We start from the raw sequence: 20851 nt of genomic DNA, 5'->3' as shown, positions 1-20851 counted from the left end.
ATTTTGACGGAAACATGACAGCAAAAGGAAAATAAAAAGGAAGGCAGCTTTCCACAACCTATCTTGATCACAGGGCATTTTAGATTGAGACAGCAGGGAGCCCCAATCAGTTATCAGTGCTCCCAGCCTCTGGAGCGCACAGGAATGTGGTCCGGAGGCTGGGAGCATTGGCCACCTGTTCAATTAAAGGTGTGACAGGAACCAGCCACAAAGGCATCAGACATATTTTGTGTAATAACTTTGTCACTTATTCCTGGTTTTATCATAAGATTAATTGTATGAATGTGTGGCCAGGGTACTACTTAATACGTGGTTAACCAGTTAATCACATCTTAAGTGTAACATGTGCCAGGGGCTATAGAGAAATTATTAAAGAAAGACAATTAGGAGGAATAGAAGTATGTACCCTGGTTCTTAGCTCAGAAGAGAAAAAGGTAGAGACTGGTGAAGTTGCAGACTGAATAGATAGAAAAGGAGGACAGATGGCATAAGTGGGGGGTGGTAAACTCAGCTGGAGAGTCAACTTCTAGGGATGTGCCAGGGATAGGGGAGGTCTCTGACTAGGGATAACAGAGCCTTTTTCCTTGTTCTCATGTTTTCATTGGGAGTCCTGGGCCACATCAAGTGGTCATGTAAAGTGACTCCGATCTTTATATGCATCATGGGCATGTCTCCTTGCCTCCTTGGAGAACTTCCTAGTACAGTACTGCTATGGAGGATGGGGGATGTAGTGCACATGTGCAGTGCAGGCAAAGAATCACATGGCACATAGTAGCCTCAGTAAACAGCACAGGAGGTGCAGAGAGGCAAATTCCCATGAGCTCTTACCCATAATTTATGCTGTAATAACAAAAAAGCAGTCTGAAAAGAATAAAGCAGAATGTACCTGAGCAGATAATACCAGCAACTTCCCTGTGGACACCCCACCCGCTATGAGAGCACTGCCACAGCAAGGATTCATTTCCACTGTGCTTCACTTCATCCAGGAGAATATTTCCAGAACCCAGACCATAGTGAGCCTTTCCTGAGGCTGCAGTGGCCTGACCACATCCAAGCTGACTGAACACAACCTGTGTATCACTCATGTCTCAGGAATCATCACAGACTGTTTCCTAGTGTCCTTCATAATAAATTTGAACCCAGCCTTCACAACTACTACTTCCATTCTCCAGCCTTAGTGAAATTGCTATGAAAAACAGAAGAAAATCTTATCCTTCACTGGCTTTTTTATTTTATAATTGGCTAACAAAATTTATCTTAAAAAGATTCAATCATACTTATTAATCTATGTATGAATTAAAGATGTTTTTGATTCTGGACTAGTGCTTGTAGTTGGTTAAGCCCCCTAAGATGAATATTCATAAGTGTTCTGCATAATAGGGCTATCCTTTAGGTAAAGCTATAGTCAATAGCTGGACCTTACTTGCCTCAGGATATCCATGAAATTGAATTTTCAATTAAGTTTGCATACTTGAGCATGTGCACTGGCTTGGTTCACTTCATGCTTTATAACGGCACAACATTTTGGAAGATTAATAAAAAAAGAGCTATTCCCCTGAAGTGGGCGAATGAGTAACATTCTCTTCATGTTTGTTGTCGTGATCACAAAGAAAGGCCCAGATATTTAGGACTCTAGTTATTTTGAAGTACTTTTAATTGAAAAACCCGTTCAAATGAGAGCTCAGCTTTCAATATAGAAACCACCATTGTTCGCATGGGCTGAAAGGATTATTCTGCACAGGCAGGGATAGTGTAGCCAAAATGCTTTCTAAGCTGCCAACTTTCCCAAGTTCTGGGCAGCTCATGCAGTAGTGCAAAATCCTAGCCCACACTCTGATATTGTAATGTCACTGTGATCCTTGGCAGAAACCCATAGAGACAAAACAAAGAGGTTATTCTGTATATGTTTGCCTTTGGTAAAAGAGAATTTTCTCATTTGCAGCTACTTAATACAAGTATAGAAGAACAAACAGAAAGCACTCCACTCCCAGAAAGGAATACCTTCAACAGGTGCCCTGAGAGATGATCAAGCCATAAAGAGGAGGAGGTAACAGTGGCAGATTTCAGTTATGACAGAAGAGGAGTAAGGACAATGTTGTGAAGGCGTGGGACTACACGTGGAGTCTCAGGTCAGGAGAAGGGGTGGAGGCTGTTGGAGAGGAGAGGACTGAGGGTGTTGGGCTATAGGAGAGGTAGCATGGGTTGGTTTGCTAAGGTGAGTGGAGCAGGAGGTTCTCCTGTTGGAACACTGAACTGGAGGAGACTCTATCCTACTGGGGATATCTGAACCACTCTTCCTGCCCACACCAGGATCTCGGCATATAAAACAGTCAAGCCAGAGTCCTGCACTGTTAATATGTAACCGAGGAAATGTTGCTACCATTCCCTGAATCAAATCCTCTAGCATACTCCCCTAGAAGCATATCAGAGGTGAGGATGCACATGGGGATTGGGCATAAGATCCAAATCATACTTGGCTCCAGTTTGCTAAGCCTACTGCACAAATTTTAGTGTATTACAAAAGTGAAAAGAAAATCTTACCATGTATGCTCAGGTTTTCATATTGGCTACTGAGATCTCTCTTAGAAAGTGTAAAAGAAAATTCATAATCTATGAGCAAAGTAAGGTTGCTGGGGGTGTATTTACATCTTCCCTGCTTGCTCCTCCAGGACCGTGCTGGCACTCACAGGTGAGCTGGGGCCAGGGGGCTGGTTAGTAGGGATCTGGGATGCCAGGGCTGATCCAGGTTGGTGGGTGGTGTGCCTAATCTGGGCTGGTGGGGGACTGGGGTGTCACCTGCTCCCCCCCAGTCCTCTGCTAGCCCAAATCAGGTGGCACCAAGCTCTTCCTGGTGGGGGGCTGGGCTGGGCTGCACTCAGGGCAGGTGATGGTGGTACTCAAATGGGAGTTTGTAACCCCCCTCCCAGTGCTGCCACCACCTGCCCTGAGTGCAGCCCCGGCCCAACCCTCCCCACTGGGAACAGCCTGGCACCCATCCCCGGCTCAGCCCACAGCAGCAGCCTGCCCCCACCCCATGTGCAGATCTGGGGGCACCCCCCCTCATGCTCTGCGGGGGGGTGTGCAGACATGGGAGCCACCACCCCTCTCCCCATGCTCCCCGGGTGAGCTGCTTGTGGTTCTGTCCCATGACCCACCCTGGCTGTGTAGCACTTACCCCTACCCCAGCCCCACTTCCTCCCTCATCATTAGGGCCTTGATCTGACCCCTACATACCCTTCCTTTACAACAGATTTACTAGCTGAACCCGGTTGCTCTCCACACTACCAGGTTGCGCTCCTGGCTGCCTGTATGCTGCACTGCAGCTGCGCGCATGCACAGGGCATTTATCGGTGACATTATCAGCCACATCAGCCAAAGAAAGCTAATGGCTTGGTGTAGTTTTGTAAAGCTGAATAGGTATTCTAAATAATAGGGCTGTGTGAAGTTTTGGTTGCTGATTTGATTCAGAGGTGATTTGGTGGCTGAATCTCTGAATTGGAATTGAATTGGGAGACTAATTAAAAGGTCTGAATAGATTCAAAGCCTCCAAATTGATTCGGAAAAGATTTGGAGAAGATTCAGAGATTCGGGCAGTCACTGCTTGCCACTGCAGGGAGCTGGACCCAGGCTCTGTGCCAGTAAGTAGGGGGTGGGAGGGGGTTGGAGGAGGGGGGAGGGGACCGGCCCCATCCCCTGCCCGCTCTCCCAGCCCTGTCAATGGCTGCCTTGCCTGGCCCCAGCATCCTGGCCCTTAAAAAAAGAAAGAAAGAAAGAAGCCCCACACTCACAGACTGCTGTAGTGGCCATTGGGGCCTCTGGGGGCTTGTGGCAGTGCCCCACCTATGCAGATCAGAGCAGTGGGGGCAGCAGAGATCACCCCTCTGCCTGGCAGGAGCCGGTGAGGGCGAGGCTTTTCTTTTCTTTTTTTTTTTTTTTTAAAGTGCTGGGACAATGGGGCCGGGCAGGGCAGTCATTGACACGGCTGGGAGAGTGGGTAAGGGATGGGACCTGTTCATTTCAGCTTATTTGGTAGCAGCTGAATCTCCAAATCAGATTCAGCCGAATCAATTTGGGACAGTGATTTGAATCAACGAATCGAATCACTGTCCAGCAAATCGGCTGAATCTTAAGCAAAAACTAGCTGCTTTGCACAGACTGCTAAATAAGTGCTTACTTCTATCCTCTAAAATTCAAACCTCTTTCATTTTCTCTCATGTTAGTTGACACAAACTGAGGAACCCATTAGTGTCTTTGAAAACTGAGGCCAGAGGCTTGTAATGATGTATTCCCCTAAACTGTTTTGTATTTTTCCTCAACTTTTGCATTAGTGAATTGTTTAACGTCTCAGAAAAAACATATTTTGACACTAAAAATGATCAAGTAGAGAGACACGAAACCTACCAGGTGCATCAGTTCTGTCAGGACCTGTGAATGAAGAAGAACAAGTTAAAAACTTAGTGGCTCTAATTAAATGTTCCCAAATGTTGAGGCAATTTGCACTGGACTTGCATGTGAATTTTGGGCCTCGGCTTTTTTTTTCTTGCTAGCCACAGTCCTTCATTCTACCTTCCATAACCTTTTCCAAAATTGCACTTATATGTAGGACTATGGCTGAACTTGATTTTTAATTGTGTTAAATGAAGTTTTATAGTTGAAATTGTATTAAAAATGCTAGTGTAAAAGTGAGTGCACTGGAATTCACTTCCTTGACAAGATCATTTTTATGATAGTAGGAGGTGGGTGGCTTTAGGAGATGTGCAGTAGCATTTGATCCTGATGAACAACTGAGCCAGTCAGTTTGGGAAATCTGGAATTAATCAAAAAATGGAAGGCAACATATTTATTCTGAGGCAATATAATTTGAGGACAGTAGGAAATTCAGGCATTCAGGCTACTTAAGCAAAAAATTATCCTTGTGAATAGGTAGTGGAAGGGGACAGAAGGGAGATTAATAGACAGTGGAGTCAGAGGGGAAAGGGGAAGATGCTTTTGGTGCAGTAATACAGTGGCTAAGGGAAAGTGGTGAAGGAAGAGGTAATGATGAAGGTGAAAAACAACAGAACAGAGAGGAACTGAAGGCCTCTGGTCCGAGCGAGTAGATGTTAAAAGAACTGGAGTGGTAAAGGAGGTTTAACATGGCATTGGAAGCAGGATGAATGGGACCTTGGCTCTAGGTGCCTACTAGACACCTATTTGCCTCCCATGGTGGTTCAGGGTCTTAAAGAAAGGCATTTAGTACATTATGCAAGGTACCTGCACATATGATGTGCACTGTAGAAAATGTCTCTCCCTGTATAAACTGCTTCAGAGAAATGTGCTGTGGGAATTGGGTACACACGCAAGGTTGGCAGGGGACGCACGTAGTACATACCTCCCAGGGCATCAACATACCACAGGAGCAGGCCATAGTGGCAATTTGTTCCCCAGGGTATTTTCATAATGATCTTCCATATTGCAAAATGTAATTCCCACTTAAGATAAAGGAAATGAAGCATAAGCTACCTAAACACACAATGCCAGCATCTTCCTGGTGGCCACAATTATGGAAGGACCAGCCCCTGTGAGGGCACTCCCATAGGTAGGATTCCTCTCCATCGCACTGCAGATCATCCAGGAAAATACTTCCTGAACCTTTGCCAAAGTAGGCATTTCCTGGTGCTGAAATGGCCTGGCCACATCCAAGCTGATTGCACACAACCTGTGCTTCATTCAGGTCCCAGGAATCATCACAGACTGTTCCCCAGTGTCCTTTGTAATATATTTCAATACGACCTTCACATGCATTACTCCCATTTTCTAATCTCAGTGATATTTCTATGAAAGACAGAAAAAAAATCATATCTTAGATTAGCTAACAAAAGATTTCTTATACAGTGGTAGATAGGAACATTTGCACTACTTAGATTAATGGAGTTCCCTTTACACAAAAACACTGGAAAATCACTAGATAAATATGAATTTCTTTTGATTGGTCTGCACAAATAACAGCTTTAATCTTTTGTAGTGATTACCATAAATATGGACCAACATTTTTAAGTCACTAGTAATTGTCAGAGCTCAGCTTGAGATATCTTGAAGCAATAAGCGCGAAGTATCCATTCTCCCAAAGAATCATACTTTTCTAGGGTTCTTTTGAGTCATATGTTCAAAATTGGAGACATCCAATATCACAGAGCATTTAAAAAACTGCTGGCAAAGAGTTTGGAACTGTTCCTTCCCCTCCAACACGTGCTTTTTTCTTTTCAGTGAATAGTTAAAGATCAGTTTTTAAACAAAAAACATTCTGAGAAAGTAACAGGAGATAAGACTTACCAGGCGTATCATGCCCTCTCAAAGCTGTGAACAAACAACAAACACAAGTTTACAGGTTAGTTACTTCAAGTTTATTTTCAAGAATAAACATGATTTTTTTTTTAAAGAAAATGAAGTCATTCCCCCAACTCCCTGCAATATAGTGTTCAAATATAGTTGCAGCTTCTACATTCATCCTCCTTGGTGTTTCTGACTCGGTCCATCAGTCTCTTTCACTGAGTATTTGGGGCTGAGAGAAATCCTTCCTCCATGACTCTGCAAACATTTTAACTAGTCCCCTCTGCAAGGGGTGAGAGAGAGACTAGGACCAGGATTACTTATGTTCTGCCCTTCTTTGGCCCACTGCAGTACTGCTCTTTTGTTCTCCGCGTAACAAAGTGTTCTGGTTTTGTGTGAGCGACAGGACTTCTGCATAAGTATGAGATTCACAAGACTGTCTTGGACATAGATCTGAAAAATCAGAAAGTACCTAAGCAGAGGACACCTGCATCTTCTTTGTGACCACAGTTATTCACAGCCCATCCTCTGTGGGAGCAACACCATAGGCAGGATTCATTCCCTTGGCACTGTACATCATCCAAAAGAATAATTCCTGAACCTTGAGAAAAATGGGCATTTCCCATGGCTGAGACAGCCTCTCCGCATCCAAGCTGCCTGCACACAACCTGTGCATCATTTATGTCCCAAGAATCATCACAGACTGTTCCCCAGGTTCCTTGGTAAAATACCTCAACTCGACCTTCGCATCTATGTCTGCCATTTATCAGTCTCAATGACACTTCTGTGAAAGATGAGTCAATGTAAATGGGAAATAAATAACAAACTAATAGCAAACTTGCCAACAAAACCACCCTTCAAATCTTTTTGGAGTTGATTCAGGTATTTTATGTGTGGTTTTGGAACTTCTCTTACTGCTTATCTGTCATGGTTTTAATGATCAGACACAGGAAAAATATTTCTAAATTATGCTGAAATCTGGCAGGTAAAGATGTGAGGTTATAGCGTGACTTTTGTCTCTCTCGGGAGATTTTCAATTCACAGTAGTGATAGACACTTTGGCTGGATCCAGCCATTCAGGCATGTGTGGTTTGTGGAGCTGCAAATCTCTTTGCAGTGCCACAAGCAGCACAAGTTGCACATTAACCAGTGTGCGGCACTGCTGATTTGCCGTGCTGGGGCCAAATTTGCTACTGGGACTTCCCGGTAGTAAAAAAATAAAACCTAGAAAAAAAGCAGCGCAAACCACACCCAAGTGGCAGGATCCAGGACAAATGCAGAGATAGGAGAGCAGGCAGACCAGGGTAGCCTGCTCGTCTCTGCATGCTGTGGAGCCCCTGTGCTGAGGCACCCTACACCCCAGCCACCTGCTCCCTGGCTGGGTGGATGCTGGGTGCCTCTAGACAGAGAAGCCGGCAGGTAGGCAGGTAGAGCCCCCGTGCTGAGACAGGGGAGCAGCCCAAGGGTGCCTGCTCCCCTGTCTCAAGGTACACTGTGCCCAGCCAGGTGGGGAGCAGCTCCCCCATCTCCACTTGCTGCTCCCTGGCTGGCGGGGGCACAGGGTGCCTCAGTGCAAAGCGTGACTAGCCCATGCTGAGGCATCCTGTGCCCCAGCCAGCCCCCTCCTGCATCCCGCAGCACATGGAGCAGCAGGCAGGGGCACGCATACGGCACAAAGTAGTGGTGCCACTACTATTTGTGCTGCTGCACAGGCACACCCCTGGTGTGGAACCGGCCTTTGTGCCAATAGACTAGATCACATCCTGGGATACAGACTGCTGTCCAGTACATGATCATTTATTGTTTCATGATTCATTTTGTGAAACTGAGGCACAGTTATTCAGGTGTGTAGTAGGGTTTGAGTGCTGTTGTAGTGGTGATGGTCCAGGAAATGTATGAGGAGCATTTTTTATGATATATTTGTCATATCAAGTGTGTAGTCATGGTTAGCACTTGTTTGGGTGTATCTACTCAGTTGTTAACTCTCCAGCTCAATTTTGCTACTGAAATTAATAGAAAATGGGGGCTGTGTAAGCAGATGCTGTGATCTTCCCTTGTAATTAAAATACACAGCACTTCCAAAAGTCACTTTCTTCTAGGAATACATTTTAAATGATTAAATATTATTAAAATTGGTGATCACTAGGACAACAAGTTATTTTATATTTTAAAATATTTTTATAATAAAAGTAATTAAATAAATATGAAAAAAAATTACCAGGTATTTCAGTTCCTATGGAAGCTGTGAATAAAAAAATACAAAAAAGTGTATATTTTAGTCATAGCTTTTGCTATGATTACTATATAATAGCAACTAAATAGTTAAACTAAACATTTCACCCCATCTGACTTATACATATTTTTGTATTAGATAGTTTTAAATTTCAAGGTTACCAACTAAGATATGCAAAACAATGAATTATTTTGTATAATGATTGGGTAGCTGCAGGAGGTAAGCATGAAACTATGAGCTGGCTTTCTTTCCTAACAAACTGAAAGCCAGTGGACAAGAATATAATATTTTGCAACTCCTTTGGCACCTGGCAGATATAAAGGACATTTTTACACATGCTCCCGCTCTGTGAGCCACTCTGAAGCACCACAGCGTCTCGTTTATCAATGTGCCCATGCTTCAAACTGGAGGCAGGGGCACTTGAACTAAAGCTCATTCAGTGAGCTTTAGATAAAGCTTTAGATAAATTACAAAGATGAATCAAGCCTCCGCGCTCACGTACAGGCACTGAAAAAGTTTCAATATTAGCTACATTTTGGATAAGTATCAAGAAGCTCCACGAACTCTGTGCATATCACTTCCTTCTTAGAAGCTGTGGGTCTTCAAAGATCTGAGGCTCTTAACATCCTTAACATGGCAGGTCCTGATTGCCTTACTTGAAAAATCACTCTAGAGATGTCAATGGCCATAGTAAGTAAAAACGTTCTTAATCTCTTCTGCCTTAACAGTGCAATAAAAACTTCCTCCTGTCTTGGAGGATTATGCAGCCCACATTACTAACGTATGAAAGGGTGTCAGTTTTGTAATATGTGCTTCCATATCCACATTAAACAAAGCATGGGAAACATTCAGGATTGGAAAACCTAGGAGTATTGGTAACTAAGCCAGTAGATTGAGCTTCAATATACAGTTTTCCAATAATCACAAAATAAAAGCTCTAAGCAAATATTTTCCAAAATGATATTCATACTATAACTCAGAAATTAAGTGATTTTACAGCATTCAGTAGTATAAATAATGAAAAGAAATCCAAGAAAACTTGAATACGTGACACTGGAACCCTCATGGTGGAGACAGTTATGTCTGTACAATTACGAGAGCACTCCCATAGGTAGTGTTCATTCCCTATACACGGCACATCACCAATGAAACTACCTCCTATGCTATGGGGAAAGCTGATGTATCCTGAAATTGATACAGCATGTCCACATTCAAGTTGGTTACATAGGATTTCTGCATCATTTATATCCCAAGAATCCTTGCAAATGGGCCTCCAGTTTCCTCTGTAATGAATTTCAACTCAACCTTCACATCTGTTCCATCCCTTCATCAATCTTAGCAATATGTCTTTGAAAAAGAGAAGATAGTTTAATTGAAAGTGGATGCTTGCTAGATATGATTCATGGTTCTGCAGAATCAAAGGTATTTCTTTTCAAGGAGTAGATTAAGTTAGTCCTGTGCCGAGCAGGTGAGTAGTGAGATTTGGCATGAGCATGCGTTTAAAGTAATTGTTGAAGCTTTTGACTTTCATGGACAGACATGGAGCAAGGCTATAAGCTCAAAGTTTATGCCACTGCTGTCTCAAGACATGTCAAATTCATAAGCATGAACAAGATGAGTCATGTGACTCAGAAATGATCCACACCTTGACTGCAATGAATGAACTGTGGCTGAGCTCATTCTTTCTTTCTTTACCAAGCTTCACTTGCCCAGGTCCAGTCCTTGCTTGGATTTATTTACAATTTGGATTGATTCTCAGCTTAATTTTGCTATCAAGACTATCAGAACAGAGAGTCAGATGTACATTTGATTCTTGCTCTACTCTGACATAAAGGAGGTGAAGAAAAGGATGGCCTGGGTTGAAGGCTGTGAGTTATGAAATGTTAGGAATCTTAATTCAATCATCAACATCCCTGGTCACTGTAATTAAGTTCAACTCTTTCTGTGCCTCATGGAGAAGACTTGAGAGATCTGCGATTCCATGCCTTAGCAATGTACCTAGGAAGAGATCTTGAAAAGACAGACAATGGCCAAGGGTAACCAAAGGTTGAGATCACATCTCTGCAATTTGTGCTGCTGATAGCCAAGCTTTCCTGTTGCCTGCCTAGCCTTCTCCCACAGCCAGATACTCGCATGCATAGCTCAATTTTTTCCATGCCAGATTCAGAATAGGGATAATTCAAACTCTCTCCTTGAGTCACTGCAGTGACTTGTGGAGATTGTAATTATGATCCCTTCTCCCACTGTTTGCTTTATGGACCATGACCTATCTCATATAAAATCCATAAAGTCTGATGCTCTGCATTCTCTTCTTGTGATTTTTTTTCTCATGGAAAATTCAGTGTCAGTAAGATTACAATTTCCAAATGTGCTGTTTGAAATGGATTAACCCTATTGAATGTTGATAGCAAAAGCAATTACATAAATATGAAAAAATGACCAGAGGCTTCCCATCCTGTGGCAGCTGTGAATGCAAACAATATGACAAGTTCACATTCAAGAAGCATCTTCAGTTACATTTTACAGTAACAATGAAATCTATTGATTAAAGATTGGGATCTTGCCTGATGTTGGAAATATTAATGAAACAGCGCTGAACAGTATATTGTATGTTCATATATGTCAAGACTATTACATAGGTCTTCAATAGCAATGAAGTTTATTCTTTCGGGAATCAGCTTATGATTTCAGAGAAATATGTATTTTTGATGTATTTGGTGTTCAGAAAAAATAAGCATGATGCAATTACTAAAAAAAATCAGTTGTCACAAAGCAAAGGCACAGAGAACAATTTGGCAAAGTCTTGTTTTGAAGATTGCTGATGGAAATGACAGGAAGGTAGGTATTGTTCAAAAAAGCATGGTGGCTAATTGTTCCACTGCTATAGTTGCTTACTAATATTTGAAAGATCAAAGTCAGGAGAGAACTGAAGCGTCTTGTAATGACAACAGAATTTGACTCTCCAGGGGACACCACTGGCTCTTATTCAAAGCCAAAGAGTAACGTGTACTTGCATCACAGAGTAAATGATAGAATAAGGTCAGGGAAATTCAACTGTAATCAATAGTCCTTTTTACAATATGTGAAGTTCCTTCAGGTTTATTTTAAGTTAAATGAATGACAAAGACATGGCACAGTTTGTTGCATATAGAACCCAGTGTATCGATTTCCAAACAAATGGTTACTTCCTGTAATTCCCCCAGATCACTATGTTTACTCCACTTCAAAGACACTACCACCATTGTGTTAACATTCTCACAGTCATGCCTCATTAGGTGATTGTGTGGTGTCAGATGAAACTATCGTCTATGCCTGTGGGGGCATTTCTCCATTGAAAGAGAGAGCCAATTACTCACTTGCCAATTAAAAATGTACTTTTTCTGATGCTTACATTTAAGAGGACTCTGCCCTAGAAGATGTAAACATGAAAGCTCACAATGGGCAGCTTTCCCCCTCCTGGGGCTCTCCTTGCTGCTCCTTCACCCTTAAAGTAACACGCTTCCAGCTCTCTGTTATACTGGTCTTAAGGTAATTGCACAATGAACCACTTAGTAGCATGATACCTGTAATGCGTAGAGGGGGCCTTACAGTCACTTTGGAGCTCAGGGAGACATCCTGCTTTCCTGAGAACTCTTAACCAAAGACTTCCAGGAAGCTGCAACCCCGCCCTACCACAATGTCACATTTTGTCTTACAGTGCAACTGAATATTAAATAGATGATTAACAAGGGCTCTACTATGTAGGAATTAAAGTAAGAATGCCAGGCTTCCAGAAAATAAGATTAATATGAATGCTTTTTTTCCCCTGTAGTAATAAATTAAAATTTATACTGTACTTTTAAACTAAGGCCAAAAACTTAAATCTGCCTGAACATAACAGCCCATCATGCTCAGGGAATGACGGCATACCCATGTCTGTAGCCACAAGGGCACACAAAGGAATGATTTGGCTAGTGTCACATCCAGCCACTTTTGTCTCCCAAGCCTGAGTGAACAGGTCCCATCTGATGGCTAGGGAGATTGGAGGCAGCCTTCAGCACAAGTCCAGAGCAAAGTTCAGACTCATGCCTCTGGAGCCATAGTGAGACACTTGAACCAGACCCTCATTTTTAATATCATGAGATTACATAGAATGTACCTGAGCAGATGACACTGGCATCTTCCTGATGACCACAGTTGTTTACAGACCATCCTCTGTTGGGACATTCCCAGACATAGGTTTCATTTCCTTTGCACTGAACATCGAGAAGGATCTTTCCTGAGCCTTGATTAAAATGGGCAACTCCTGGTGCTGAAACTGCCCATCCACATGCAAGCTGGCTGCAGACAACCTGGGCATCATTCATGTCCCACGAATCACCACAAATTGTTCCCCAGTTTCCTTCATAGTATACTTCCGCACGACCTTCACATCTGTTCATTCCATCTACTAGTCGAAGTGACAATTCTTTGGAAAATGAAAGAGAATTTGATTAAATAGTGATACCTAACAGCTTTTTTAATTGGCCGATGCAAGCCAGAGCAAAGAACAACAATTCCCCAAATGAGCAGATGACACTACCCATAATGTAGCTCTGCTCCAAGTCTCTTCTATAACCAGGTTGTATAAATGTGCATTACTCATTTTGTTAATACTTAGATGTGAAATTTGGAGTTGACTTATGTGCAAATTAGTTTATAGGTAAGTATATAGTATATTCCCAGAACAGAAGATTAGGACATATACCTCATATTTGAAACTTTAAGGCTAGGGACAGACACTACACATAAACTGGTATAAGTGATTGGAAACCAGTTTAAACCTGTAACAGAACAGAAGTTCAGTGGGAGTAGACCAGTTTCAAAATGGCTGAAACTGGTTTAAGATAGACCTGGATGGATGTAGTGTTAGACTTAACTGATTTAGGTTAAAATGGTCTATTGAACTTCTGTCCCAGATCCTGCAGTGAATCACCTTAGTTCCTTGCCCTACAGCTTCCCAGGACGCCTTGTGGCACCCTGCTAACCCCCTCCCCCTTGCAGGATGGCAGCCTAACTTGCTCTGGCTGACACAGGCTGGTCCCACCCCCAGGATGTCCTATAGCTGAGACAACAAAGTCTTACTCCCAGCCTGCATCCTGCCTGTGTCTGCCAGCCAGGCACTGAGGGGGGAGTGGAGGTTCATGTCCCATCTCCCACCCAGCCAGACCTACTGGGGGGCATGCCACAAGGGGTTTCCTCCCCTTCCTTGCTGACTGGCTTGGTTCTGGCTGGGTTATGGTGAGTTGGGCAAGCCAGGCAGCAGGGCAAGAGAGAAAGCCCCCCATGGTGCTCTCCCCATAGTGGTTCTGGCTGGGTCAGGGGGCACCGGGGTGGAGGCCTCTCCTTTCAACCCCCAAATACTGCTCTTCCTACCCACTGCTGTGGGCAGCTGCTGGGGGGCAGAACTGGGGAGATATTGTGGGGAGAAAATTGGCTGGGCTCGGCTGTTTTTGTGCCTGTCAGGCATGATGGGAGGTACACATGGGCACTGCCAGCATCCTGGCAGGGGCCAGTGCAGGCACCCTTTGCATCCCCCGCTGATGGCAGAATGTGTGTTTTATTCCTTCCTGATCTATGTTTCACAGCTAAGAAAAACCTGCAAAGTTTTGATGGATTCCACCTTGGGCTTTTTGGTTGTCTGTACTTAGCCTAGAAGAACATGAATTTTAATTATACGGGGTATGTAAATATCCTCTATGACTTTTTCAAGTATGCTGTAATTTATACGGTAGTGATAAAATCATTTTTCAACAAAAATTTTAAGCCAGATGTATTTTGTCAATGGAATCAATCAAAAAAAATGAAGTGAGCATTACCAGGTGTATCAGGTCCCATGGAAGCTGCAAAAAAATGTATGAAAAGATTACTTTTTGGTGTCTTCGCTCAACTGAATGACAAAGAAATTATGTTTAATAAGAATCAGCATTAGCAATATACTGTACTTTTGGCTTTTTACTTTTTCTAGTAAGTTTATGAGACCATATTAGACCTGAAGATAGTTTTTTATATAACCCAAATCAATCTTTCATTATTTTCTCAGTAACATGCATTTTTAATCAATTTAATTAATCATGCAATTAAAAATGGTGTTATGAGGAGTTATGTAGATGGTATGATACTAATTAATGATGATAATGGATGGACTGGATCAAATAGCATAAAAACAACAATTCTGAATTCAAAAAAAACCTAAATATGCTCTTAAAAATTGTTTGCTAAAATGTGGAGAAACAAAAATAGTGAATATCAAAAATTTAAACTTTAATATATTTGTAGCATGTTATTACCCTGAAAACATAAATACATTACAATGTACCTGCACAGATGACACCAGCATCTTCATGATGAAAGCAGTTATGTACGGACCACCCATTGTGAGGGCACTGCCAGAGGTAGGCTTCATTCCCTGTGCACTGCACTTCGTCCAGGAGAATTGTACCTGAGCCTTCACCAAAATGAGCCTCTCTTGGTGCTGAAATGGCTCGTCCACATCCAAGCTCACTACATACGACTTCTGCATCATTTGTGTCCCAGGAATCATCACAAATTGTTCCCCACTTTCCATTGTAAGAAATTTCAACACGACCCTCACATCTGTTCCTTCCGTTCACCAGTCTCAACAATTGCCCTTTGAATAATAAAATCTTGTGACCTCAAATTAGAAAGCATGGTTGTGTTCTCAATGCCAGTAGCTTTTCAAAATAACTGAGTGAGCATCTAGAATAGCTTGGTAAGTAAAATTTGTTCCAGATTGGTTCTTTGTCCACTTTAAGATTTTCTGTTTTACCAAATTAAAGTACATTCAGAGTATGGAGAGTAGCGCCAATGAAATCAATGGATTTATATTTATATAAAACATAAATCCTAAATGGGACACATATATGCATGTATGTATTTTTCTGCTTAGGGCTGTCTGGGGCTCTAATTAAGGAAGCTAAAATGCACTAAAAATGTAAAAGGAATAGCAGCGAGGGCCTAGTGTTGCTGTAGGAAGTAATGGGATGGTGGTGAGGAGTGGTGGAAATGTGGGATGCACTTCGGGCTGTCATGAGCATTGGAATGAGAGCAGACCAGGAATAACCTAAAGAATCTTCCCATTGGTGAAGAATCCTCTGCATCCGAGATGTTTGACTGCATTACCATAGCAACCAAGAACCCTAGTCACAAACAAGGATCTCATTGTGCTAGAAGTTGCATAACTAAAGAACAAAAGGTGACCCTTACCACAGAACAGGAAGAGAAGTCGGGAGGAGAGAGTAAAGGATCAGAGTTATAATATGGAATGGGAACTTGTAGCGGGGAGAGTGAATGTCTTAAATGTTTGAATATTCAGTTAAAGTCTGCTTCTCAATGAGCAAAGACCTCGACTATGGTCCTTAAGTTCACTATGCAACATACCACCATAATGGTAAATATCACTCCTTCTATACGCCAAGTCTTACATAAAAATACTACAGACCAGTGAATTAATTAATCCTGGTTTTCAAAAACAGTTTTACAATAAAATTAACTAAATATAAATGCAATAATTATTACATGACTTTGATCTCATCAAACCTGTTAAAAAGTAAAAAAAAATTAATTCACATTTTAGGCAACTCTGCTTAATGAATAAAAGCTACAATCACCTCTGTCTCAAGAATAAGTTTTGGATATTTTCCACTAAAAAACCCCTTCTGAAACCCAAAAGAAGTATTTATTTACTTATTCAACATTATTTTTCTCTTTATAAGTGTAAGCTACCTGTAAAATTAACCCATTACAATTTGCCAATGTAAAATAAGAATGCATTCCTTCATTGGCTGTTGAATAGGTTTCTGTGTGAAACTTAAACTAAACCACACACTTAATACTAGAATAATGACACAATATTACAGAAAAATAACATTGCAGCTTCTTCAAGTCTTAAAGTAGATATTTTCTAATTACATTTCTATGGTATGGTAATAATAGTGGTCTCTTACTGTGTCTATTTGTTCTGTCCATGATGTTTCCTACAATATTTTAAAAATCTCAAAGCAAGTTTGGCAGTATCTCATAGTGTTTTCTTTAGAGGTTCAATCAATGTAAGTTGGATTGATTGCCATAAAACCTACCCACATATCTTTTTTGACAACATCAAAATATACCTGATGTACTGAAGCTTAATAGTTAAGATCAGCTTTTGTTAAGAAAAACCAGATTGTGCGCTAAAAAAAAGAGGTATAATCTATGAGTTAGGGCTAGATGCTGCCACAATCAGGCATATCAGAGGAGGTATGAAGACAAAACAAGAAGCTAAATTCAAAAGGAGAATTTTGATGGACTTGGAAGAGAAGCAGTTAGGTAGCATTTAATTAGCTTAATAGCCTTAAGGCTGCAATTCTTAATTTAGTACGCTGATGGACACCAAAGAGGAAAAGAATGAGCAACAGAAAAGAGAGGCTCTGAACAGGGAATAGCTCAACATAGTCAAGAGATGGCACAATCAGCAAAGAGCCAGTTTCCTACAAAAAAACAATAGCATGCTCTACACTCAGTAATACAAATACTAGGTTGCTGGGAGATTGCCCATCATTCCAAACTCACCAGCCCTGTTCCCTTAGATTCATGGAGCCTCTCCTACAGACTTAGCTGGACTCCCAGGCTAGTGCTAATGAGAGCAAAAAATCTGTATTTTGCCCCATTCCTGTGTAAGTGCTCTGCTGGACAACAAGCTACCTGATCACTCTTCGCTTCAAGTTCTCATGCAAGCCCTGGCAGATTTTAGTTCTTTGTCTTATATTTGGTTGATGAATTCATTTCTTGAGTCCTGAAAGGCCAGATCCAGAGCCCATTAACATTTAAAAAGACTCCCACTGATACCGATAAGTTTAGCACCTGTCTCCAGCAGCTTTTGGGGAACTGAAAAGGTAAGAGAGAGGGGAAGAGGTATACAGTACCTGACCCATGTAGATATCCTCCATGTGACAACAGTATCCAAATACAAATCAGCATGGAACTCATTTTGATGAGGTTTCATGTAACATTAATGAAACTTGGTTCAGAATTTATATGTGGATAGATAACGAAGAGGAGTGGTTTGCAACTTGATCTTCCATTTCTAACAAACTGGCTCCACACAATAGAAGCTTTTATTTTAAAAACATGCTTATCATTTTCTGGCAAAGGTGGGTTCACAGCAGCTCCATCTTTTCGTATCCTTATTTATTTTCTTTAACAAAAAAGATTTCCTCCTCGCTGGAAACAGAATTATACCTTCCCTTCAGTACCCAAAGAGCAGCCACAAACATCAATGGGAACTTCATACATCTACTCAAGATTTATTAAAGCATGAGAACCTCTTCAATTTACCTCCTCTATTTCTTTTTAATTTTTGTTTTTCTTCTTTTTGTTTTATCCTTCAGTGGCTGACTGCCTTCATTTCACCATCCTCCCCCCACCCCCATTTCCTTTCCACCTCCCATTTCATTACCTACCTCCATCCCATTAACTTCCTGCCTACCAGCTTCATGTTCCCACGCACCCCCAACCCATCTCTCACACCCCCACATCTTGAGCAGGGCTAGAAGCCTGTTGTGGTCCACCAGGCCTGTAGTGCAACCCACAGCCATAACACCTAATCAGACATATGCTCACCAGCCCTCTAGTGGTAAGTCACAGCTGTGCAGATGGACGACAGTCCGAAAAGGTTCTTAGCTTTAAGGTGTGACTACTCCAAACTCAAGCTAGCACTAACACCAATCAACATTTGAGCAGGTCAAAGTGCAACATGTAACAAGGCCCTTAAATAAGTTGCATCTATTTACACTAGCTGAGGACTGGCCCACTGTCTAGAAAGTCTACTGGGTGATGCCTGCTAGTACTGTCTTCTATGCAACAATGAAATCCAAGCACGGACACTTTTCCCTTTCTAATTCAGCAGGCTATTTCTGGAAGGAGCACTGAAGGCTGTATACTGCAATATGTCGAGCTCATTTGCTGATCCATTGCCAACATTTTCAACTCACGTTTTGCTTTCATGAGGGCTAAGCGTGATCATTAGCTTGGAAGAGGCGTTCAGAGTTAGGTTAACAAGTGGGCTTAGGCTTCAGTTGTAACACTTAGCTCTTGGCTGCTCTGTCACCTAATGCAATTAATAATATTGAGTCAGATGTCCAGGCTCCCCTACATAATACTTAGGTAGAATTGGGCACTTAACAAAAGGATTCACAGGACCCATTGGAAACCACCCAAGCTACCCAATTCAAGTTCTGATGAGAGCCTTGAGGCCTAAGATCTCTCATAGAATCATAGGAAGTAAGGGTTGGGAGGGACCTCAGGAGGTCATCTAGTCCAACCTCCTGCTCAGAGCAGGACCATCCCCAACTAGATCATCCCAGCCAAAGTTTTGTCTAACTGGGTTTTGCAAACCTCCAAGGATGGAGCTTCCACCACCTGTCTGGGTAACCTATTCCAGTGTTTTACTACCCTCCTAGTGAGAAAATTATTCCTAATATCTAACCTAAACTTCCCTTGCTAAAACTTGAGACCATTGCTCCTTGTTCTGTCATCTGCCACCACTGAGAACATTCTAGCTCCATCCTCTTTTGAACCCCACTTCAGGGAGTTGAAAGCTGCTATTAAGTCTTCTCTCAGGCTCCTCTTCTCTAGACTATTCATCCAGCCCATACTTCATTAGCTTGCCTGGGAGAATGCTGTGGGAGGCTGTATCAAAAGTGTTGCTAAAATCAAAGTATGCCACATCCACCAGTCTCCCCACATCCACAGAGCCAGTCATCTCATCATAAAAGGCAATCAGGTTGGTCAGGCATGACTTGCCCCTAGTGAATCCATGCTGACTGTTCCTAATCACCATTTTATCCTCCAAGTGTTTCAAAATGGCTTTCTTGAGGATCTGCTCAATGATTTCTCCAGGGACTGAGTTGAGGCCAACTGATCTGTGATTCCCTGGATCCTCCTTTTTCCTCTTCTTAAATATGGGCACTATCTTTGCCCTTTTCCAATCATCCAGGACCTCTCCTGATCACCATAAGTTTTCAAAGATGATGGTCAGTGGCTCTGCAATCACATCAGCCAGCTCCCTCAGCACCCTCGGGTGCATCCCATATGGCCCCATGGACTTGTATATGTCCAGCTTTTCTAAGTAGTCCCTAACCTGTTCTTTCACCACTGAGGGTGTTCACTTCCTCCCCAAATTGTGCTGCCCAGTGCAGTAGTCTAAGAGCTGACCTTGCCTGTGAAGACTGAGGTGAAAAAGGCATGGAGTACTTTAGCCTTTTTTGCATCCTCTGTCACTAGGTTGCCTCCCCCATTCAGTAAGGGACCCACACTTTCCCTGATCCACCTCTTGATACCGACATACTTGTAGAAGCCCTTTTTGTTACCCTTCACATCCCTTGCTAGTTGCAACTCCAATTGTGCTTTGGCCTTCCTGACTTCATCCCTGACTTCTTTAAAGTCTTATTGAGGCTTTAAATCCTCCTCAAGGATCCCTGTGCCTACATCCAGGCCAAGGAAAGACACCAATTTGCACTTGGGATTTACATTTGTGGAGCCCCTCCTGGCATGAAGCAAATATACCTGCTCTGAAAATAATAAGACTTTAATAATACAAGGGGGCAAAATAGCAAATGTCTAATTTATGATTTACAAAACAACGAAGTAGAAGTTTTAAACGTTTAAGTTCATATTTAATAGTTAAATTTTGCTTTCTCAAGAGGAAGCATTGCATATGACATTTAGATTGATTTCTACACTGTTGGCATACAACAGCTTGCTTGTCTCCCTTAGTAACAGATTTTATAGGGAAATCCATCAAACAAAGAAAGCCTGTTTACTGTGTGACCTATTGGAGAGTGCAAATTCAGTTCTTTGCACAACACATATCATACAAAAAAGTTCTGTAGAAAAGGACCTGGGGGTTACAGTGGACAATAAGCTGAATATTAGCCAACAGTGAGGCCTTGTTGCCAAGAAGGCTAATGACATACTGGGCTGCATTAGTAAAAGCATTGCCAACAGACTGAGGGAAGTGCATTGCCAACAGATTCCCCTCTATTCCGCACTGGTGAGGCCACCTCTGGAGTACTGTGTCGAGTTTTGTGCCCCCCATTACAGAAAGGATGTGGACAAATTGGAGATAGTTCAGTGGAAGGCAGCGAAAATGGTTAGGGAGCTGGGGAAAGTTACCTGGGGAACAGGGAAAGGCTTCTTTATGTAGGCAGGCAGCCTTTATTTATGTTAAATCCAGAGAGAGTTTGGGTGCCTGCCAGAGGGCTGAGATGCTTTTTATTTAAGTTGCACCAG

General features: G+C 42.2%; 1 protein-coding gene across 1 annotated transcript in view; it reads right to left on the bottom strand.

Annotated features, from left to right (window-relative positions):
- The window catches only part of LOC102367779 (deleted in malignant brain tumors 1 protein-like), an 83384-nt gene extending 68256 nt beyond the window's left edge, over positions 1-15128 (bottom strand). Inside the window, 7 exon segments of the mRNA XM_025205926.1 lie at positions 4402-4425; positions 5513-5822; positions 6781-7093; positions 12681-12989; positions 14160-14212; positions 14431-14450; positions 14880-15128. Coding sequence (XP_025061711.1) covers positions 4402-4425; positions 5513-5822; positions 6781-7093; positions 12681-12989; positions 14160-14212; positions 14431-14450; positions 14880-15128 — 1278 coding nt within the window.
- Positions 15129-20851: the final 5723 nt, after the last annotated feature.

This window comes from Alligator sinensis, unplaced genomic scaffold, assembly GCF_000455745.1.
Source record: "Alligator sinensis unplaced genomic scaffold, ASM45574v1 scaffold28_1, whole genome shotgun sequence".
Classification (NCBI taxonomy): Eukaryota; Metazoa; Chordata; order Crocodylia; family Alligatoridae; genus Alligator; species Alligator sinensis.
Note: the sequence above shows the minus strand (reverse complement) of the source record. Positions and strands in the feature narration are given on the sequence as shown.